Source organism: Phyllobates terribilis, unplaced genomic scaffold (assembly GCF_046119375.1).
Source record: "Phyllobates terribilis strain yellow unplaced genomic scaffold, ASM4611937v1 Scaffold_2__4_contigs__length_985480577, whole genome shotgun sequence".
In the NCBI taxonomy this organism is placed as follows: Eukaryota; Metazoa; Chordata; class Amphibia; order Anura; family Dendrobatidae; genus Phyllobates; species Phyllobates terribilis.
The window spans coordinates 8,458,940-8,484,886 of NW_027362762.1; the positions used below are offsets into that span (position 1 = coordinate 8,458,940).

The 25,947-nt window shown below is 33.6% G+C and overlaps 1 protein-coding gene across 5 annotated transcripts in view; it reads right to left on the reverse strand.

Annotated features, from left to right (window-relative positions):
- Nucleotides 1-25,947, reverse strand: part of LOC141188623 (beta-arrestin-1) — a 500,689-nt gene that overhangs the window by 30,607 nt on the left and 444,135 nt on the right. For all 5 annotated transcript variants that reach the window (XR_012262721.1, XM_073661075.1, XM_073661077.1 and 2 more), the window contains 2 exons: nucleotides 20,116-20,186; nucleotides 19,816-19,867 (listed from right to left, as the gene is read on the reverse strand). Coding sequence is in view for 4 of the 5 variants with exons in the window: in XM_073661075.1 (XP_073517176.1) it covers nucleotides 19,816-19,867; nucleotides 20,116-20,186 (123 nt within the window). In the remaining variant the exon portion in view is untranslated. The remainder of the gene's footprint in view (nucleotides 1-19,815; nucleotides 19,868-20,115; nucleotides 20,187-25,947) is intronic.

Sequence of the window (25,947 nt, forward strand, 5' to 3'; positions counted from 1 at the left end):
TTCTTGTACATAGGAGGCAGTATTATAGTAGTTATATTCTTGTACAAAGGGGCAGTATTATAGTAGTTATATTCTTGGACATAAGGGGCAGTATTATAGTAGTTATATTCTTGTACATAGGAGCAGTATTATAGTAGTTATATTCTTATACATAGGGAGCAGCATTATAGTAGTTATATTCTTGTACATAGGAGCAGTATTATAGTAGTTATATTCTTGTACATAGGGGCAGTATTATAGTAGTTATATTCTTGTACATAGGGGCAGTATTATAGTAGTTATATTCTTGTACATAGGGGCAGTATTATAGTAGCTATATTCTTGTACATTGGAGGCAGTATTATAGTAGTTATATTATTGTACATAGGAGCAGCATTATAGTAGTTATATTCTTGTACATAGGGGGCAGTATTATAGTAGTTATATTCTTGCATATAGGGGGCAGTATTTTAGTAGTTATATTCTTGTACATAGGGGGCAGTATTATAGTAGTTATATTCTTGTACATAGGGGGCAGTATTATAGTAGTTATATTCTTGTACATAGGAGCAGTATTATAGTAGTTATATTCTTGCACATAGGGGCAGTATTATAGTAGTTATATTCTTGTACATAGGAGCAGTATTATAGTAGTTATATTCTTGTACATAGGAGCAGTATTATAGTAGTTATATTCTTGTACATAGGGAGCAGTATTATAGTAGTTATATTCTTGTACATAGGGGCAGTATTATAGTAGTTATATTCTTGTACATAGGAGCAGTATTATAGTAGTTATATTCTTGTACATAGGGGGCAGTATTATAGTAGTTATATTCTTGTACATAGGGGCAGTATTATAGTAGTTATATTCTTGTACATAGGGGCAGTATTATAGTAGTTATATTCTTGTACATATGAGCAGTATTATAGTAGTTATATTCTTGTACATAGGGGCAGTATTATAGTAGTTATATTCTTGTACATAGGGGCAGTATTATAGTAGTTATATTCTTGTATATAGGAGCAGTATTATAGTAGTTATATTCTTGTACATAGGAGCAGTATTATAGTAGTTATATTCTTGTACATAGGAGCAGTATTATAGTAGTTATATTCTTGTACATAGGGGGCAGTATTATAGTAGTTATATTCTTGTACATAGGGGACAGTATTATAGTGGTTATATTCTTGTACATAGGAGTAGTATTATAGTAGTTATATTCTTGTACATAGGGGGCAGTATTATAGTAGTTATATTCTTGTACATAGGGGGCAGTATTATAGTAGTTATATTCTTGTACATAGGAGCAGTATTATAGTAGTTATATTCTTATACATAGGGAGCAGTATTATAGTAGTTATATTCTTGTACATAGGAGGCAGTATTATAGTAGTTATATTCTTGTACATAGGGGGCAGTATTATAGTAGTTATATTCTTGGACATAAGGGGCAGTATTATAGTAGTTATATTCTTGTACATAGGGGATAGTATTATAGTAGTTATATTCTTGTACATAGGGAGCAGTATTATAGTAGTTATATTCTTGTACATAGGAGCAGTATTATAGTAGTTATATTCTTATACATAGGGAGCAGCATTATAGTAGTTATATTCTTGTACATAGGAGCAGTATTATAGTAGTTATATTCTTGTACATAGGAGCAGTATTATAGTAGTTATATTCTTGTACATAGGAGCAGTATTATAGTAGTTATATTCTTGTACATAGGAGCAGTATTATAGTAGTTATATTCTTGTACATAGGAGCAGTATTATAGTAGTTATATTCTTGTACATAGGGGGCAGTATTATAGTAGTTATATTCTTGTACATAGGAGAAGTATTATAGTAGTTATATTCTTGCACATAGGGGCAGTATTATAGTAGTTATATTCTTGTACATAGGAGCAGTATTATAGTAGTTATATTCTTGTACATAGGAGCAGTATTATAGTAGTTATATTCTTGTACATAGGGGCAGTATTATATTAGTTATATTCTTGTACATAGGAGCAGTATTATAGTAGTTATATTCTTGTACATAGGAGCAGTATTATAGTAGTTATATTCTTATACATAGGGGCAGTATTATAGTAGTTATATTCTTGTACATAGGAGCAGCATTATAGTAGTTATATTCTTGTACATAGGGTCAGCATTATATTAGTTATATTCTTGTACATTGGAGGCAGTATTATAGTAGTTATATTATTGTACATAGGAGCAGTATTATAGTAGTTATATTCTTGTACATAGGAGCAGTATTATAGTAGTTAAATTCTTGTACATAGGAGGCAGTATTATAGTAGTTATATTCTTGTACAAAGGGGCAGTATTATAGTAGTTATATTCTTGGACATAAGGGGCAGTATTATAGTAGTTATATTCTTGTACATAGGAGCAGTATTATAGTAGTTATATTCTTATACATAGGGAGCAGCATTATAGTAGTTATATTCTTGTACATAGGAGCAGTATTATAGTAGTTATATTCTTGTACATAGGGGCAGTATTATAGTAGTTATATTCTTGTACATAGGGGCAGTATTATAGTAGTTATATTCTTGTACATAGGGGCAGTATTATAGTAGCTATATTCTTGTACATTGGAGGCAGTATTATAGTAGTTATATTATTGTACATAGGAGCAGCATTATAGTAGTTATATTCTTGTACATAGGGGGCAGTATTATAGTAGTTATATTCTTGTATATAGGGGGCAGTATTTTAGTAGTTATATTCTTGTACATAGGGGGCAGTATTATAGTAGTTATATTCTTGTACATAGGGGGCAGTATTATAGTAGTTATATTCTTGTACATAGGAGCAGTATTATAGTAGTTATATTCTTGCACATAGGGGCAGTATTATAGTAGTTATATTCTTGTACATAGGAGCAGTATTATAGTAGTTATATTCTTATACATAGGAGCAGTATTATAGTAGTTATATTCTTGTACATAGGAGCAGTATTATAGTAGTTATATTCTTGTACATAGGGAGCAGTATTATAGTAGTTATATTCTTGTACATAGGGGCAGTATTATAGTAGTTATATTCTTGTACATAGGAGCAGTATTATAGTAGTTATATTCTTGTACATAGGGGGCAGTATTATAGTAGTTATATTCTTGTACATAGGGGCAGTATTATAGTAGTTATATTCTTGTACATAGGGGCAGTATTATAGTAGTTATATTCTTGTACATAGGGGCAGTATTATAGTAGTTATATTCTTGTACATAGGGGCAGTATTATAGTAGTTATATTCATGTACATTGTTGCAGTATTATAGTAGTTATATTCTTGTATATAGGAGCAGTATTATAGTAGTTATATTCTTGCACATAGGGGCAGTATTATAGTAGTTATATTCTTCTACATAGGAGCAGTATTATAGTAGTTATATTCTTGTACATAGGAGCAGTATTATAGTAGTTATATTCTTCTACATAGGAGCAGTATTATAGTAGTTATATTCTTGTACATAGGGGGCAGTATTATAGTAGTTATATTCTTGTACATAGGGGCAGTATTATAGTAGTTATATTCTTGCACATAGGAGCAGTATTATAGTAGTTTTATTCTTGTACATAGGGGCAGTAGTATAGTAGTTATATTCTTGTACATAGGGGCAGTATTATAGTAGTTATATTCTTGTATATAGGAGCAGTATTATAGTAGTTATATTCTTGTACATAGGGGCAGTATTATAGTAGTTATATTCTTGTACATAGGAGCAGTATTATAGTAGTTATATTCTTGTACATAGGAGCAGTATTATAGTAGTTATATTCTTGTACATAGGGGGCAGTATTATAGTAGTTATATTCTTGTACATAGGGGACAGTATTATAGTGGTTATATTCTTGTACATAGGAGTAGTATTATAGTAGTTATATTCTTGTACATAGGAGCAGTATTATAGTAGTTATATTCTTGTACATAGGGGGCAGTATTATAGTAGTTATATTCTTGTACATAGGGGACAGTATTATAGTGGTTATATTCTTGTACATAGGAGTAGTATTATAGTAGTTATATTCTTGTACATAGGGGGCAGTATTATAGTAGTTATATTCTTGTACATAGGGGGCAGTATTATAGTAGTTATATTCTTGTACATAGGAGCAGTATTATAGTAGTTATATTCTTATACATAGGGAGCAGTATTATAGTAGTTATATTCTTGTACATAGGAGGCAGTATTATAGTAGTTATATTCTTGTACATAGGGGGCAGTATTATAGTAGTTATATTCTTGGACATAAGGGGCAGTATTATAGTAGTTATATTCTTGTACATAGGGGATAGTATTATAGTAGTTATATTCTTGTACATAGGGAGCAGTATTATAGTAGTTATATTCTTGTACATAGGAGCAGTATTATAGTAGTTATATTCTTATACATAGGGAGCAGCATTATAGTAGTTATATTCTTGTACATAGGAGCAGTATTATAGTAGTTATATTCTTGTACATAGGAGCAGTATTATAGTAGTTATATTCTTGTACATAGGAGCAGTATTATAGTAGTTATATTCTTGTACATAGGAGCAGTATTATAGTAGTTATATTCTTGTACATAGGAGCAGTATTATAGTAGTTATATTCTTGTACATAGGGGGCAGTATTATAGTAGTTATATTCTTGTACATAGGAGAAGTATTATAGTAGTTATATTCTTGCACATAGGGGCAGTATTATAGTAGTTATATTCTTGTACATAGGAGCAGTATTATAGTAGTTATATTCTTGTACATAGGAGCAGTATTATAGTAGTTATATTCTTGTACATAGGGGCAGTATTATATTAGTTATATTCTTGTACATAGGAGCAGTATTATAGTAGTTATATTCTTGTACATAGGAGCAGTATTATAGTAGTTATATTCTTATACATAGGGGCAGTATTATAGTAGTTATATTCTTGTACATAGGAGCAGCATTATAGTAGTTATATTCTTGTACATAGGGTCAGCATTATATTAGTTATATTCTTGTACATTGGAGGCAGTATTATAGTAGTTATATTATTGTACATAGGAGCAGTATTATAGTAGTTATATTCTTGTACATAGGAGCAGTATTATAGTAGTTAAATTCTTGTACATAGGAGGCAGTATTATAGTAGTTATATTCTTGTACAAAGGGGCAGTATTATAGTAGTTATATTCTTGGACATAAGGGGCAGTATTATAGTAGTTATATTCTTGTACATAGGAGCAGTATTATAGTAGTTATATTCTTATACATAGGGAGCAGCATTATAGTAGTTATATTCTTGTACATAGGAGCAGTATTATAGTAGTTATATTCTTGTACATAGGGGCAGTATTATAGTAGTTATATTCTTGTACATAGGGGCAGTATTATAGTAGTTATATTCTTGTACATAGGGGCAGTATTATAGTAGCTATATTCTTGTACATTGGAGGCAGTATTATAGTAGTTATATTATTGTACATAGGAGCAGCATTATAGTAGTTATATTCTTGTACATAGGGGGCAGTATTATAGTAGTTATATTCTTGTATATAGGGGGCAGTATTTTAGTAGTTATATTCTTGTACATAGGGGGCAGTATTATAGTAGTTATATTCTTGTACATAGGGGGCAGTATTATAGTAGTTATATTCTTGTACATAGGAGCAGTATTATAGTAGTTATATTCTTGCACATAGGGGCAGTATTATAGTAGTTATATTCTTGTACATAGGAGCAGTATTATAGTAGTTATATTCTTATACATAGGAGCAGTATTATAGTAGTTATATTCTTGTACATAGGAGCAGTATTATAGTAGTTATATTCTTGTACATAGGGAGCAGTATTATAGTAGTTATATTCTTGTACATAGGGGCAGTATTATAGTAGTTATATTCTTGTACATAGGAGCAGTATTATAGTAGTTATATTCTTGTACATAGGGGGCAGTATTATAGTAGTTATATTCTTGTACATAGGGGCAGTATTATAGTAGTTATATTCTTGTACATAGGGGCAGTATTATAGTAGTTATATTCTTGTACATAGGGGCAGTATTATAGTAGTTATATTCTTGTACATAGGGGCAGTATTATAGTAGTTATATTCATGTACATTGTTGCAGTATTATAGTAGTTATATTCTTGTATATAGGAGCAGTATTATAGTAGTTATATTCTTGCACATAGGGGCAGTATTATAGTAGTTATATTCTTCTACATAGGAGCAGTATTATAGTAGTTATATTCTTGTACATAGGAGCAGTATTATAGTAGTTATATTCTTCTACATAGGAGCAGTATTATAGTAGTTATATTCTTGTACATAGGGGGCAGTATTATAGTAGCTATATTCTTGTACATAGGGGCAGTATTATAGTAGTTATATTCTTGTACATAGGGGACAGTATTATAGTGGTTATATTCTTGTACATAGGAGTAGTATTATAGTAGTTATATTCTTGTACATAGGGGGCAGTATTATAGTAGTTATATTCTTGTACATAGGGGGCAGTATTATAGTAGTTATATTCTTGTACATAGGAGCAGTATTATAGTAGTTATATTCTTATACATAGGGAGCAGTATTATAGTAGTTATATTCTTGTACATAGGAGGCAGTATTATAGTAGTTATATTCTTGTACATAGGGGGCAGTATTATAGTAGTTATATTCTTGGACATAAGGGGCAGTATTATAGTAGTTATATTCTTGTACATAGGGGATAGTATTATAGTAGTTATATTCTTGTACATAGGGAGCAGTATTATAGTAGTTATATTCTTGTACATAGGAGCAGTATTATAGTAGTTATATTCTTATACATAGGGAGCAGCATTATAGTAGTTATATTCTTGTACATAGGAGCAGTATTATAGTAGTTATATTCTTGTACATAGGAGCAGTATTATAGTAGTTATATTCTTGTACATAGGAGCAGTATTATAGTAGTTATATTCTTGTACATAGGAGCAGTATTATAGTAGTTATATTCTTGTACATAGGAGCAGTATTATAGTAGTTATATTCTTGTACATAGGGGGCAGTATTATAGTAGTTATATTCTTGTACATAGGAGAAGTATTATAGTAGTTATATTCTTGCACATAGGGGCAGTATTATAGTAGTTATATTCTTGTACATAGGAGCAGTATTATAGTAGTTATATTCTTGTACATAGGAGCAGTATTATAGTAGTTATATTCTTGTACATAGGGGCAGTATTATATTAGTTATATTCTTGTACATAGGAGCAGTATTATAGTAGTTATATTCTTGTACATAGGAGCAGTATTATAGTAGTTATATTCTTATACATAGGGGCAGTATTATAGTAGTTATATTCTTGTACATAGGAGCAGCATTATAGTAGTTATATTCTTGTACATAGGGGCAGCATTATATTAGTTATATTCTTGTACATTGGAGGCAGTATTATAGTAGTTATATTCTTGTACATAGGAGCAGTATTATAGTAGTTAAATTCTTGTACATAGGAGGCAGTATTATAGTAGTTATATTCTTGTACAAAGGGGCAGTATTATAGTAGTTATATTCTTGGACATAAGGGGCAGTATTATAGTAGTTATATTCTTGTACATAGGAGCAGTATTATAGTAGTTATATTCTTATACATAAGGAGCAGCATTATAGTAGTTATATTCTTGTACATAGGAGCAGTATTATAGTAGTTATATTCTTGTACATAGGGGCAGTATTATAGTAGTTATATTCTTGTACATAGGGGCAGTATTATAGTAGTTATATTCTTGTACATAGGGGCAGTATTATAGTAGCTATATTCTTGTACATTGGAGGCAGTATTATAGTAGTTATATTATTGTACATAGGAGCAGCATTATAGTAGTTATATTCTTGTACATAGGGGGCAGTATTATAGTAGTTATATTCTTGTATATAGGGGGCAGTATTTTAGTAGTTATATTCTTGTACATAGGGGGCAGTATTATAGTAGTTATATTCTTGTACATAGGGGGCAGTATTATAGTAGTTATATTCTTGTACATAGGAGCAGTATTATAGTAGTTATATTCTTGCACATAGGGGCAGTATTATAGTAGTTATATTCTTGTACATAGGAGCAGTATTATAGTAGTTATATTCTTATACATAGGAGCAGTATTATAGTAGTTATATTCTTGTACATAGGAGCAGTATTATAGTAGTTATATTCTTGTACATAGGGAGCAGTATTATAGTAGTTATATTCTTGTACATAGGGGCAGTATTATAGTAGTTATATTCTTGTACATAGGAGCAGTATTATAGTAGTTATATTCTTGTACATAGGGGGCAGTATTATAGTAGTTATATTCTTGTACATAGGGGCAGTATTATAGTAGTTATATTCTTGTACATAGGGGCAGTATTATAGTAGTTATATTCTTGTACATAGGGGCAGTATTATAGTAGTTATATTCTTGTACATAGGGGCAGTATTATAGTAGTTATATTCATGTACATAGGGGCAGTATTATAGTAGTTATATTCTTGTATATAGGAGCAGTATTATAGTAGTTATATTCTTGCACATAGGGGCAGTATTATAGTAGTTATATTCTTGTACATAGGAGCAGTATTATAGTAGTTATATTCTTGTACATAGGAGCAGTATTATAGTAGTTATATTCTTCTACATAGGAGCAGTATTATAGTAGTTATATTCTTGTACATAGGCGGCAGTATTATAGTAGTTATATTCTTGTACATAGGGGCAGTATTATAGTAGTTATATTCTTGCACATAGGAGCAGTATTATAGTAGTTTTATTCTTGTACATAGGGGCAGTAGTATAGTAGTTATATTCTTGTACATAGGGGCAGTATTATAGTAGTTATATTCTTGTATATAGGAGCAGTATTATAGTAGTTATATTCTTGTACATAGGGGCAGTATTATAGTAGTTATATTCTTGTACATAGGAGCAGTATTATAGTAGTTATATTCTTGTACATAGGAGCAGTATTATAGTAGTTATATTCTTGTACATAGGGGACAGTATTATAGTAGTTATATTCTTATACATAGGAGCAGTATTATAGTAGTTATATTCTTATACATAGGAGCAGTATTATAGTAGTTATATTCTTGTACATAGGGGGCAGTATTATAGTAGTTATATTCTTGTACATAGGGGACAGTATTATAGTAGTTATATTCTTATACATAGGAGCAGTATTATAGTAGTTATATTCTTGTACATAGGGGGCAGTATTATAGTAGTTATATTCTTGTACATAGGAGCAGTATTATAGTAGTTATATTCTTGCACATAGGGGCAGTATTATAGTAGTTATAGTCTTGTACATAGGAGCAGTATTATAGTAGTTATATTCTTGTACATAGGAGCAGTATTATAGTAGTTATATTATTGTACATAGGAGCAGTATTATAGTAGTTATATTCTTGTACATAGGGAGCAGTATTATAGTAGTTATATTCTTGTACATAGGGGCAGTATTATAGTAGTTATATTCTTGTACATAGGGGCAGTATTATAGTAGTTATATTCTTGTACATAGGAGCAGTATTATAGTAGTTATATTCTTGTACATAGGGGGCAGTATTATAGTAGTTATATTCTTGTACATAGGGGCAGTATTATAGTAGTTATATTCTTGTACATAGGGGCAATATTATAGTAGTTATATTCTTGTACATAGGGGCAGTATTATAGTAGTTATATTCTTGTACATAGGGGCAGTATTATAGTAGTTATATTCTTGTACATAGGGGCAGTATTATAGTAGTTATTTTCTTGTATATAGGAGCAGTATTATAGTAGTTATATTCTTGTACATAGGAGCAGTATTATAGTAGTTATATTGTTGTACATAGGGGGCAGTATTATAGTAGTTATATTCTTGTACATAGGAGCAGTATTATAGTAGTTATATTCTTGCACATAGGAGCAGTATTATAGTAGTTATATTCTTGTACATAGGAGCAGTATTATAGTAGTTATATTCTTGTACATAGGGGCAGTATTATAGTAGTTATATTCTTGTATATAGGGGCAGTATTATAGTAGTTATATTCTTGTACATAGGGGGCAGTATTATAGTAGTTATATTCTTGTACATAGGGGGCAGTATTATAGTAGTTATATTCTTGTACATAGGGGGCAGTATTATAGTAGTTATATTCTTGTACATAGGAGCAGTATTATAGTAGTTATATTCTTGCACATAGGGGCAGTATTATAGTAGTTATATTCTTGTACATAGGAGCAGTATTATAGTAGTTATATTCTTGTACATAGGAGCAGTATTATAGTAGTTATATTCTTGTACATAGGGAGCAGTATTATAGTAGTTATATTCTTGTACATAGGGGCAGTATTATAGTAGTTATATTCTTGTACATAGGAGCAGTATTATAGTAGTTATATTCTTGTACATAGGGGGCAGTATTATAGTAGTTATATTCTTGTACATAGGGGCAGTATTATAGTAGTTATATTCTTGTACATAGGGGCAGTATTATAGTAGTTATATTCTTGTACATAGGAGCAGTATTATAGTAGTTATATTCTTGTACATAGGGGCAGTATTATAGTAGTTATATTCTTGTACATAGGGGCAGTATTATAGTAGTTATATTCTTGTATATAGGAGCAGTATTATAGTAGTTATATTCTTGTACATAGGAGCAGTATTATAGTAGTTATATTCTTGTACATAGGAGCAGTATTATAGTAGTTATATTCTTGTACATAGGGGGCAGTATTATAGTAGTTATATTCTTGTACATAGGGGACAGTATTATAGTGGTTATATTCTTGTACATAGGAGTAGTATTATAGTAGTTATATTCTTGTACATAGGGGGCAGTATTATAGTAGTTATATTCTTGTACATAGGGGGCAGTATTATAGTAGTTATATTCTTGTACATAGGAGCAGTATTATAGTAGTTATATTCTTATACATAGGGATCAGTATTATAGTAGTTATATTCTTGTACATAGGAGGCAGTATTATAGTAGTTATATTCTTGTACATAGGGGGCAGTATTATAGTAGTTATATTCTTGGACATAAGGGGCAGTATTATAGTAGTTATATTCTTGTACATAGGGGATAGTATTATAGTAGTTATATTCTTGTACATAGGGAGCAGTATTATAGTAGTTATATTCTTGTACATAGGAGCAGTATTATAGTAGTTATATTCTTATACATAGGGAGCAGCATTATAGTAGTTATATTCTTGTACATAGGAGCAGTATTATAGTAGTTATATTCTTGTACATAGGGGGCAGTATTATAGTAGTTATATTCTTGTACATAGGGGGCAGTATTATAGTAGTTATATTCTTGTACATAGGAGCAGTATTATAGTACTTATATTATTGTACATAGGAGCAGTATTATAGTAGTTATATTCTTGTACATAGGGGGCAGTATTATAGTGGTTATATTCTTGTACATAGGAGCAGTATTATAGTAGTTATATTCTTGTACATAGGGGGCAGTATTATAGTAGTTATATTCTTGTACATAGGGGGCAGTATTATAGTAGTTATATTCTTGTACATAGGAGCAGTATTATAGTAGTTATATTCTTATACATAGGGAGCAGTATTATAGTAGTTATATTCTTGTACATAGGAGGCAGTATTATAGTAGTTATATTCTTGTACATAGGGGGCAGTATTATAGTAGTTATATTCTTGGACATAAGGGGCAGTATTATAGTAGTTATATTCTTGTACATAGGGGCAGTATTATAGTAGTTATATTCTTGTACATAGGGGCAGTATTATAGTAGTTATATTCTTGTACATAGGAGCAGTATTATAGTAGTTATATTCTTATACATAGGGAGCAGCATTATAGTAGTTATATTCTTGTACATAGGAGCAGTATTATAGTAGTTATATTCTTGTACATAGGGGCAGTATTATAGTAGTTATATTCTTGTACATAGGGGCAGTATTATAGTAGTTATATTCTTGTACATAGGGGCAGTATTATAGTAGCTATATTCTTGTACATAGCAGCAGTATTATAGTAGTTATATTCTTGTACATAGGGGCTGTATTATAGTAGTTATATTCTTGTACATAGGGGGCAGTATTATAGCAGTTATATTCTTGTACATAGCAGCAGTATTATAGTAGTTATATTCTTGTACATAGGGGGCAGTATTATAGTAGTTATATTCTTGTGGATAGGAGCAGTATTATAGTAGTTATATTCCTGTACATAGGGGGCAGTATTATAGCACTTATATTCCTGTACATAGGGGCAGTATTATAGTAGTTATATTCTTGTACATAGGAGCAGTATTATAGTAGTTATATTCTTGTACATAGGGGCAGTATTATAGTAATTATATTCTTGTACATAGGAGCAGTATTATAGTAGTTATATTCTTGTACATAGGGGGCAGTATTATAGCAGTTATATTCTTGTACATAGGAGGCAGTATTATAGTGGTTATATTCTTGTACATAGGAGCAGTATTATAGTAGTTATATTCTTGTACATAGGGAGCAGTATTATAGTAGTTATATTCTTGTACATAGGGCGCAGTATTATAGTAGTTACATTCTTGTACATAGGGGGCAGTATTATAGTAGTTATATTCTTGTATATAGGAGCAGTATTATCGTAGTTATATTCTTGTACATAGGAGCAGCATTATAGTAGTTATGTTCTTGTATATAGGAGCAGTATTATAGTAGTTATATTCCTGTACATAGGGGCAGTATTATAGTAGTTATATTCTTGTACATAGGAGGCAGTATTATAGTAGTTATAATCTTGTACATAGGGGCAGTATTATAGTAGTTATATTCTTGTACATAGGAGCAGTATTATAGTAGTTATATTCTTGTACATAGGGGGCAGTATTATAGTAGTTATATTCTTGTACATAGGGGCAGTATTTTAGTAGTTATATTCTTGTACATAGGGGGCAGTATTATAGTAGATATATTCTTGTACATAGGGGCAGTATTATAGTAGTTATATTCTTGTACATAGGAGCAGTATTATAGTAGTTATATTCTTGTACATAGGAGCCGTATTATAGTAGTTATATTCTTGTACACAGGGAGTAGTATTATAGTAGTTATATTCTTGTACATAGGGGGCAGTATTATAGTAGTTATATTCTTGTACATAGGAGCAGTATTATAGTAGTTATATTCTTGTACATAGGGGGCAGTATTATAGTAATTATATTCTTGTACATAGGAGCAGTATTATAGTAGTTATATTCTTGTACATAGGAGCCGTATTATAGTAGTTATATTCTTGTACACAGGGGGCAGTATTATAGTAGTTATATTCTTGTACATAGGGGGCAGTATTATAGCAGTTATATTCTTGTACATAGGGGCAGTATTATAGTAGTTATATTCTTGTACATAGGGGCAGTAATATAGTAGTTATATTCTTGCACATAGGGGCAGTATTATAGTAGCTATATTCTTGTACATAGCAGCAGTATTATAGTAGTTGTATTCTTGTACATAGGAGCAGTATTATAGTAGTTATATTCTTGTACATAGGAGCAGTATTATAGTAGTTATATTCTTGTACACAGGGAGTAGTATTATAGTAGTTATATTCTTGTACATAGGGGCAGTATTATAGTAGTTATATTCTTGTACATAGGAGCAGTATTTTAGTAGTTATATTCTTGTACATAGGGGCAGTATTATAGTAATTATATTCTTGTACATAGGAGCAGTATTATAGTAGTTATATTCTTGTACATAGGGGGCAGTATTATAGCAGTTATATTCTTGTACATAGGAGGCAGTATTATAGTGGTTATATTCTTGTACATAGGAGCAGTATTATAGTAGTTATATTCTTGTACATAGGGGGCAGTATTATAGTAGTTATATTCTTGTACATAGGGGGCAGTATTATAGTAGTTATATTCTTGTACATAGGAGCAGTATTATAGTAGTTATATTCTTATACATAGGGAGCAGTATTATAGTAGTTATATTCTTGTACATAGGAGGCAGTATTATAGTAGTTATATTCTTGTACATAGGGGGCAGTATTATAGTAGTTATATTCTTGGACATAAGGGGCAGTATTATAGTAGTTATATTCTTGTACATAGGGGATAGTATTATAGTAGTTATATTCTTGTACATAGGGAGCAGTATTATAGTAGTTATATTCTTGTACATAGGAGCAGTATTATAGTAGTTATATTCTTGTACATAGGAGCAGTATTATAGTAGTTATATTCTTGTACATAGGGGGCAGTATTATAGTAGTTATATTCTTGGACATAAGGGGCAGTATTATAGTAGTTATATTCTTGTACATAGGGGATAGTATTATAGTAGTTATATTCTTGTACATAGGGAGCAGTATTATAGTAGTTATATTCTTGTACATAGGAGCAGTATTATAGTAGTTATATTCTTATACATAGGGAGCAGCAATATAGTAGTTATATTCTTGTACATAGGAGCAGTATTATAGTAGTTATATTCTTGTACATACGGGCAGTATTATAGTAGCTATATTCTTGTACATAGCAGCAGTATTATAGTAGTTATATTCTTGTACATAGGGGCTGTATTATAGTAGTTATATTCTTGTACATAGGGGGCAGTATTATAGCAGTTATATTCTTGTACATAGCAGCAGTATTATAGTAGTTATATTCTTGTACATAGGGGGCAGTATTATAGTAGTTATATTCTTGTGGATAGGAGCAGTATTATAGTAGTTATATTCCTGTACATAGGGGGCAGTATTATAGCACTTATATTCCTGTACATAGGGGCAGTATTATAGTAGTTATATTCTTGTACATAGGAGCAGTATTATAGTAGTTATATTCTTGTACATAGGGGCAGTATTATAGTAATTATATTCTTGTACATAGGAGCAGTATTATAGTAATTATATTCTTGTACATAGGGGGCAGTATTATAGCAGTTATATTCTTGTACATAGGAGGCAGTATTAGAGTGGTTATATTCTTGTACATAGGAGCAGTATTATAGTAGTTATATTCTTGTACATAGGGAGCAGTATTATAGTAGTTATATTCTTGTACATAGGGAGCAGTATTATAGTAGTTATATTCTTGTACATAGGAGGCAGTATTATAGTAGTTATATTCTTGTACATAGGGGCAGTATTATAGTAGTTATATTCTTGTACATAGGAGCAGTATTATAGTAGTTATATTCTTGTACATAGGGGGCAGTATTATAGTAGTTATATTCTTGTACATAGGGGCAGTATTATAGTAGTTATATTCTTGTACATAGGGGGCAGTATTATAGTAGTTATATTCTTGTATATAGGAGCAGTATTATAGTAGTTATATTCTTGTACATAGGAGGCAGTATTATAGTAGTTATATTCTTGTACATAGGGGCAGTATTATAGTAGTTATATTCTTGTACATAGGAGCAGTATTATAGTAGTTATATTCTTGTACATAGGGGGCAGTATTATAGTAGTTATATTCTTGTACATAGGGGCAGTATTATAGTAGTTATATTCTTGTACATAGGGGCTGTATTATAGTAGTTATATTCTTGTATATAGGAGCAGTATTATAGTAGTTGTATTCTTGTACATAGGAGCAGTATTAAAGTAGTTATATTCTTGTACATAGGAGCAGTATTATAGTAGTTATATTCTTGTACACAGGGAGTAGTATTATAGTAGTTATATTCTTGTACATAGGGGGCAGTATTATAGTAGTTATATTCTTGTACATAGGGGGCAGTATTATAGTAGTTATATTCTTGTACATAGGGGGCAGTATTATAGTAGCTATATTCTTGTACATAGGGGGCAGTATTATAGTAGTTATATTCTTGTACATAGGGGGCAGTATTATAGTAGTTATATTCTTGTACATAGGGGGCAGTATTATAGTAGTTATATTCTTGTACACAGGGAGTAGTATTATAGTAGTTATATTCTTGTACATAGGGGGCAGTATTATAGTAGTTATATTCTTGTACATAGGGGGCAGTATTATAGTAGTTATATTCTTGTACACAGGGAGTAGTATTATAGTAGTTATATTCTTGTACATAGGGGGCAGTATTATAGTAGTTATATTCTTGTACATAGGGGGCAGTATTATAGTAGTTATATTCTTGTACATAGGAGCAGTATTATAGTAGTTATATTCTTATACATAGGGAGCAGCATTATAGTAGTTATATTCTTGTACATAAGAGCAGTAATATAGTAGTTATATTCTTGTACATAGGGGCAGTATTATAGTAGTTATATTCTTGTACATAGGGGCAGTATTATAGTAGTTATATTCTTGTACATAGGGGCAGTATTATAGTAGCTATATTCTTGTACATAGCAGCAGTATTATAGTAGTTATATTCTTGTACATAGCAGCAGTATTATAGTAGTTATATTCTTGTACATAGGGGGCAGTATTATAGTAGTTATATTCTTGTGGATAGGAGCAGTATTATAGTAGTTATATTCCTGTACATAGGGGGCAGTATTATAGCACTTATATTCCTGTACATAGGGGCAGTATTATAGTAGTTATATTCTTGTACATAGGAGCAGTATTATAGTAGTTATATTCTTGTACATAGGAGCAATAGTATAGTAGTTATATTCTTGTACATAGGGGGCAGTATTATAGTAGTTATATGCTTGTACATAGGAGCAGTATTATAGTAGTTATATTCCTGTACATAGGGGGCAGTATTATAGCACTTATATTCCTGTACATAGGGGCAGTATTATAGTAGTTATATTCTTGTACATAGGAGCAGTATTATAGTAGTTATATTCTTGTACATAGGAGCAATAGTATAGTAGTTATATTCTTGTACATAGGGGGCAGTATTATAGTAGTTATATTCTTGTACATAGGGGCAGTATTATAGTAGTTATATTCTTGTACATAGGGGCAGTATTATAGTAGTTATATTCTTGTACATAGGGGGCAGTATTATAGTAGTTATATTCTTGTACATAGGGGCAGTATTATAGTAATTATATTCTTGTACATAGGAGCAGTATTATAGTAGTTATATTCTTGTACATAGGGGGCAGTATTATAGCAGTTATATTCTTGTACATAGGAGGCAGTATTATAGTGGTTATATTCTTGTACATAGGAGCAGTATTATAGTAGTTATATTCTTGTACATAGGGAGCAGTATTATAGTAGTTATATTCTTGTACATAGGGCGCAGTATTATAGTAGTTACATTCTTGTACATAGGGGGCAGTATTATAGTAGTTATATTCTTGTATATAGGAGCAGTATTATCGTAGTTATATTCTTGTACATAGGAGCAGCATTATAGTAGTTATGTTCTTGTATATAGGAGCAGTATTATAGTAGTTATATTCCTGTACATAGGGGCAGTATTATAGTAGTTATATTCTTGTACATAGGAGGCAGTATTATAGTAGTTATAATCTTGTACATAGGGGCAGTATTATAGTAGTTATATTCTTGTACATAGGAGCAGTATTATAGTAGTTATATTCTTGTACATAGGGGGCAGTATTATAGTAGTTATATTCTTGTACATAGGGGCAGTATTTTAGTAGTTATATTCTTGTACATAGGGGGCAGTATTATAGTAGATATATTCTTGTACATAGGGGCAGTATTATAGTAGTTATATTCTTGTACATAGGAGCAGTATTATAGTAGTTATATTCTTGTACATAGGAGCCGTATTATAGTAGTTATATTCTTGTACACAGGGAGTAGTATTATAGTAGTTATATTCTTGTACATAAGAGCAGTATTATAGTAGTTATATTCTTATACATAGGGAGCAGTATTATAGTAGTTATATTCTTGTACATAGGAGCAGTATTATAGTAGTTATATTCTTGTACATAGGAGCAGTATTATAGTAGTTATATTCTTGTACATAGGAGCAGTATTATAGTAGTTATATTCTTGTACATAGGGGGCAGTATTATAGTAGTTATATTCTTGGACATAAGGGGCAGTATTATAGTAGTTATATTCTTGTACATAGGGGATAGTATTATAGTAGTTATATTCTTGTACATAGGGAGCAGTATTATAGTAGTTATATTCTTGTACATAGGAGCAGTATTATAGTAGTTATATTCTTATACATAGGGAGCAGCAATATAGTAGTTATATTCTTGTACATAGGAGCAGTATTATAGTAGTTATATTCTTGTACATAGGGGCAGTATTATAGTAGCTATATTCTTGTACATAGCAGCAGTATTATAGTAGTTATATTCTTGTACATAGGGGCTGTATTATAGTAGTTATATTCTTGTACATAGGGGGCAGTATTATAGCAGTTATATTCTTGTACATAGCAGCAGTATTATAGTAGTTATATTCTTGTACATAGGGGGCAGTATTATAGTAGTTATATTCTTGTGGATAGGAGCAGTATTATAGTAGTTATATTCCTGTACATAGGGGGCAGTATTATAGCACTTATATTCCTGTACATAGGGGCAGTATTATAGTAGTTATATTCTTGTACATAGGAGCAGTATTATAGTAGTTATATTCTTGTACATAGGGGCAGTATTATAGTAATTATATTCTTGTACATAGGAGCAGTATTATAGTAATTATATTCTTGTACATAGGGGGCAGTATTATAGCAGTTATATTCTTGTACATAGGAGGCAGTATTAGAGTGGTTATATTCTTGTACATAGGAGCAGTATTATAGTAGTTATATTCTTGTACATAGGGAGCAGTATTATAGTAGTTATATTCTTGTACATAGGGAGCAGTATTATAGTAGTTATATTCTTGTACATAGGAGGCAGTATTATAGTAGTTATATTCTTGTACATAGGGGCAGTATTATAGTAGTTATATTCTTGTACATAGGAGCAGTATTATAGTAGTTATATTCTTGTACATAGGGGGCAGTATTATAGTAGTTATATTCTTGTACATAGGGGCAGTATTATAGTAGTTATATTCTTGTACATAGGGGGCAGTATTATAGTAGTTATATTCTTGTATATAGGAGCAGTATTATAGTAGTTATATTCTTGTACATAGGAGGCAGTATTATAGTAGTTATATTCTTGTACATAGGGGCAGTATTATAGTAGTTATATTCTTGTACATAGGAGCAGTATTATAGTAGTTATATTCTTGTACATAGGGGGCAGTATTATAGTAGTTATATTCTTGTACATAGGGGCAGTATTATAGTAGTTATATTCTTGTACATAGGGGCAGTATTATAGTAGTTATATTCTTGTATATAGGAGCAGTATTATAGTAGTTGTATTCTTGTACATAGGAGCAGTATTAAAGTAGTTATATTCTTGTACATAGGAGCAGTATTATAGTAGTTATATTCTTGTACACAGGGAGTAGTATTATAGTAGTTATATTCTTGTACATAGGGGGCAGTATTATAGTAGTTATATTCTTGTACATAGGGGGCAGTATTATAGTAGTTATATTCTTGTACATAGGGGGCAGTATTATAGTAGCTATATTCTTGTACATAGGGGGCAGTATTATAGTAGTTATATTCTTGTACATAGGGGGCAGTATTATAGTAGTTATATTCTTGTACATAGGGGGCAGTATTATAGTAGTTATATTGTAGGTTGATATCAGTAGTGAGTGGAGTTTCCTCCAGATCTCTTTTATAGAACAAGCAACTGTAGAAGAAAGCTCAGGAGAATGTCACGTCTTACTTTGATTTTCCTTTATGTGCATGCAGTGATGGATGGAGAGCCATGCAGGAGAGACAGAAGGGTTAGATCAGACGTGCAGCCGTATCAGACACATGAGATATACAGACATCTACAGAGGTTACATGAGATTACAGACACTTGCATCTTACTTTGTGTCAAACTCTATGAGATTTGTATCTATAGGAGCTTCACTCTCAGGAACTATAAGAGAAAGTCACAAACATCAAGTCACAACAACTAAACATCACAGACACCAAACTACCGGGAATAATAATAATAATAATAATAATAATTAATAATAAAAAAATATAGAAGGTTATCAAAATAATTACACTTTCCACATATTTTTTCCCTTTTTTTTTAACTTTCTTTATGGCTCAATAATTCTCAAAAATGTATTTAAGAAATTTGATAAATTATTGACATTTCCCCATTTCGCCCCTTCTTACCGTCCCGGTGCAGAGGCTCCTCCTTGGGTTTCGGATGCATCAAAGTAAAAGGCAGCTCCACCGCAACGTCACTGCAGCCGGGAGAGAAATCTCTGGTCAATGTCAGATATGGTTTTTATTGTATGCAAAAGCTAAAAACGACCAAAAATAATAATAATAATAATAATAATAAAAAAAATCCTGTTACTAATTGAGAACTGCCTGAAAGCTTCGAGCTTTAATTTGTTCTGATTAGTGAATAAGGACATCACAGGTTCCTCAAGAGGGGTATAAACCAAAACAGAGCCCCAGGCTGTCCTTCTGAGCGGCTGGGATGTAATACTACATTTCCATGGTCACTGAATTGAAAATATTCATCTCATTGCAATAAAAAAAATATATAAAATAAGTTCCTCGGGGGCGGGGCTAGTGAGATGGAAAAACTGCTACATCAGGAGCAAATCATAACATTCCGCGTGCAGAATTCTACATGCAGTAAATGCACAAAATGAGGCGGCGCTCAGCTTGAATTTTCTTCGTTCCTAACCCCAAAACAGAAAAGTAAATTCTAGATCTAATTCCAAAATATTTAATCAGTAATTGTGTCCTGGAGTTCAAATGAAAAATCAAAGTGAGTAAAGAGTTAAATGAGGATCACTGACATTCTGTTTTATAACCAGTTACTTCCAGAGCTGCATTCACCATTCTGCTCATTTACATCTAACTGTCAGCACTGTGCTATATAAAGCAGAATTGTGAATACAGCTCTGGATGTGATTTATACTCCCAGTCACATTGAGAGCTGCCTTCACAGTTTCTTTTTTTAATCTTTGGTCACAAGACTTCACATTTCCTTACTGCTTGTTCAGTGTATGGACCAACACTGCTCTGCTGTATGGTATTGTGGAAGATGGAGTGGTAATTCCCAGCAGTGTGCGCTACCCTGATATATAGATAAGCAGAATTCTGAATGCAGCTCCGGATGTAACAGTAATACAATGTGTGGTTTTACAGCAGAGCTGCAGCGTTTGCTCCGGATCCTCAGATGAGACACAGATCGTCCTGTAAATCAGATGCTCAATCCTACAGCATGCCGGGTAGATGCAAACACGTAACATGGCATCGACATGCAGGAGAAGGGAGACTGGAGACGCACTAATCACATGGATTACATGAACGCCAGGAAATGTCTACTGAAGAAACAATTCTGTAGTATGGACCCCCCATAGCACACAAACCGGAGCTAACACAGGATCCACCACAGCTCACCTCCTCCCCCTCCTGTACAATGACCGATAACACCTCTATATACAGTAGATAACACAGGATCCACCATTCACAATAGGTGATGTCACAGCTCACCTCCTCCTCCTCCTGTACAATGACCGATAACACATCTATATACAGTAGATAACACAGGATCCACCATTCACAATAGATGATGTCACAGCTCACCTTCTCCTCCTCCTGTACAATGACTGATAACACCTCTATATACAGTAGATAACCCAGGATCCACCATTCACAATAGGTGATGTCACAGCTCACCTCCTCCTCCTGTACAATGACTGATAACACCTCTATATACAGTAGATAACACAGGATCCACCATTCACAGTAGGTGATGTCACAGCTCACCTTCTCCTCCTCCTGTACATTGACTGATAACACCTCTATATACAGTAGATAACACAGGATCCACCATTCACAATAGGTGATGTCACAGCTCACCTCCTCCTCCTCCTGTACAATGACCGATAACACATCTATATACAGTAGATAACACAGGATCCACCATTCACAATAGATGATGTCACAGCTCACCTTCTCCTCCTCCTGTTCAATGACTGATAACACCTCTATATACAGTAGATAACACAGGATCCACCTTTCACAACAGGTGACGTCACAGCTCACCTCCTCCTCCTGTACAATGACTGATAACACCTCTATATACAGTAGATAACACAGGATCCACCTTTCACAATAGGTGATGTCACAGCTCACCTCCTCCCCTACTGTACAATGACTGATAACACCTCTATATACAGTAGATAACACAGGATCCACCATTCACAATAGGTGATATCACAGCTCACCTCCTCCTCCAGTACAATGACTGATAACACCTCTATATACAGTAGATAACACAGGATCCACCATTCACAATAGGTGATGTCACAGCTCACCTCCTCCTCCTCCTGTACAAAGACCGATAACACCTCTATATACAGTAGATAACACAGGATCCACCTTTCACAATAGGTGTTGTCACAGCTCACCTTCTCCTCCTGTACAATGACTGATAACACCTCTATATACAGTAGATAACACAGGATCCACCTTTCACAATAGGTGATGTCACAGCTCACCTCCTCCTCCTGTACAATGACTGATAACACCTCTATATACAGTAGATAACACAGGATCCACCATTCACAATAGGTGATCTCACAGCTCACCTCCTCCTCCTGTACAATGACTGATAACACCTCTAAATACAGTAGATAACACAGGATCCACCATTCACAATAGGTGATGTCACAGCTCACCTCCTCCTCCTCCTGTACAATGACTGATAACACCTCTATATACAGTAGATAACACAGGATCCACCATTCACAATAGGTGATGTCACAGCTCACCTCCTCCTCCTCCTGTACAATGACTGATAACACCTCTATATACAGTAGATAACACAGGATCCACCATTCACAATAGGTGATGTCACAGCTCACCTCCTCCTCCTCCTGTACAATGACTGATAACACCTCTATATACAGTAGATAACACAGGATCCACCATTCACAATAGGTGATGTCACAGCTCACCTTCTCCTCCTGTACAATGACTGATAACACCTCTATATACAGTAGATAACACAGGATCCACCATTCACAATAGGTGATGTCACAGCTCACCTCCTCCTCCTCCTGTACAATGACCAATAACACCTCTATATACAGTAGATAACACAGGATCCACAATTCACAATAGGTGATGTCACAGCTCCCCTCCTCCTCCTCCTGTACAATGACTGATAACACCTCTATATACAGTAGATAACACAGGATCCACCATTCACAATAGGTGATGTCACAGCTCACCTCCTCCTCCTCCTGTACAATGACCAATAACACCTATATACAGTAGATAACACAGGATCCACCTTTCACAATAGGTGATGTCACAGCTCACCTCCTCCTCCTGTACAATGACTGATAACACCTCTATATACAGTAGATAACACAGGATTCACCATTCACAATAGGTGATGTCACAGCTCACCTCCTCCTAATCCTGTACAATGACTGATAACACCTCTATATACAGTGGATAACACAGGATCCGCCATTCACAATAGGTGATGTCACAGCTCACCTTCTCCTCCTGTACAATGACTGATAACACCTCTATATACAGTAGATAACACAGGATCCACCATTCACAATAGGCGATGTCACAGCTCACCTCCTCCTCCTCCTGTACAATGACCAATAACACCTCTATATACAGTAGATAACACAGGATCCACCTTTCACAATAGGTGATGTCACAGCTCACCTTCTCCTCCTGTACAATGATTGATAACACCTCTATATACAGTAGATAACACAGGATCCACCTTTCACAATAGGTGATGTCACAGCTCACCTCCTCCTCCTGTACAATGACTGATAACACCTCTATATACAGTAGATAACACAGGATCCACCATTCACAATAGGTGATGTCACAGCTCACCTCCTCCTAATCCTGTACAATGACTGATAACACCTTTATATACAGTAGATAACACAGGATCCACCTTTCACAATAGGTGATTTCACAGCTTACCTCCTCCCCTACTGTACAATGACTGATAACACCTCTACATACAGTAGATAACACAGGATCCACCATTCACAATAGGTGATGTCACAGCTCACCTCCTCCTCCTCCTGTACAATGACCGATAACACATCTATATACAGTAGATAACACAGGATCCACCATTCACAATAGATGATGTCACAGCTCACCTTCTCCTCCTCCTGTTCAATGACTGATAACACCTCTATATACAGTAGATAACACAGGATCCACCTTTCACAACAGGTGACGTCACAGCTCACCTCCTCCTCCTGTACAATGACTGATAACACCTCTATATACAGTAGATAACACAGGATCCACCTTTCACAATAGGTGATGTCACAGCTCACCTCCTCCCCTACTGTACAATGACTGATAACACCTCTATATACAGTAGATAACACAGGATCCACCATTCACAATAGGTGATATCACAGCTCACCTCCTCCTCCAGTACAATGACTGATAACACCTCTATATACAGTAGATAACACAGGATCCACCATTCACAATAGGTGATGTCACAGCTCACCTCCTCCTCCTCCTGTACAAAGACCGATAACACCTCTATATACAGTAGATAACACAGGATCCACCTTTCACAATAGGTGTTGTCACAGCTCACCTTCTCCTCCTGTACAATGACTGATAACACCTCTATATACAGTAGATAACACAGGATCCACCTTTCACAATAGGTGATGTCACAGCTCACCTCCTCCTCCTGTACAATGACTGATAACACCTCTATATACAGTAGATAACACAGGATCCACCATTCACAATAGGTGATCTCACAGCTCACCTCCTCCTCCTGTACAATGACTGATAACACCTCTAAATACAGTAGATAACACAGGATCCACCATTCACAATAGGTGATGTCACAGCTCACCTCCTCCTCCTCCTGTACAATGACTGATAACACCTCTATATACAGTAGATAACACAGGATCCACCATTCACAATAGGTGATGTCACAGCTCACCTCCTCCTCCTCCTGTACAATGACTGATAACACCTCTATATACAGTAGATAACACAGGATCCACCATTCACAATAGGTGATGTCACAGCTCACCTCCTCCTCCTCCTGTACAATGACTGATAACACCTCTATATACAGTAGATAACACAGGATCCACCATTCACAATAGGTGATGTCACAGCTCACCTTCTCCTCCTGTACAATGACTGATAACACCTCTATATACAGTAGATAACACAGGATCCACCATTCACAATAGGTGATGTCACAGCTCACCTCCTCCTCCTCCTGTACAATGACCAATAACACCTCTATATACAGTAGATAACACAGGATCCACAATTCACAATAGGTGATGTCACAGCTCCCCTCCTCCTCCTCCTGTACAATGACTGATAACACCTCTATATACAGTAGATAACACAGGATCCACCATTCACAATAGGTGATGTCACAGCTCACCTCCTCCTCCTCCTGTACAATGACCAATAACACCTATATACAGTAGATAACACAGGATCCACCTTTCACAATAGGTGATGTCACAGCTCACCTCCTCCTCCTGTACAATGACTGATAACACCTCTATATACAGTAGATAACACAGGATTCACCATTCACAATAGGTGATGTCACAGCTCACCTCCTCCTAATCCTGTACAATGACTGATAACACCTCTATATACAGTGGATAACACAGGATCCGCCATTCACAATAGGTGATGTCACAGCTCACCTTCTCCTCCTGTACAATGACTGATAACACCTCTATATACAGTAGATAACACAGGATCCACCATTCACAATAGGTGATGTCACAGCTCACCTCCTCCTCCTCCTGTACAATGACCAATAACACCTCTATATACAGTAGATAACACAGGATCCACCTTTCACAATAGGTGATGTCACAGCTCACCTTCTCCTCCTGTACAATGATTGATAACACCTCTATATACAGTAGATAACACAGGATCCACCTTTCACAATAGGTGATGTCACAGCTCACC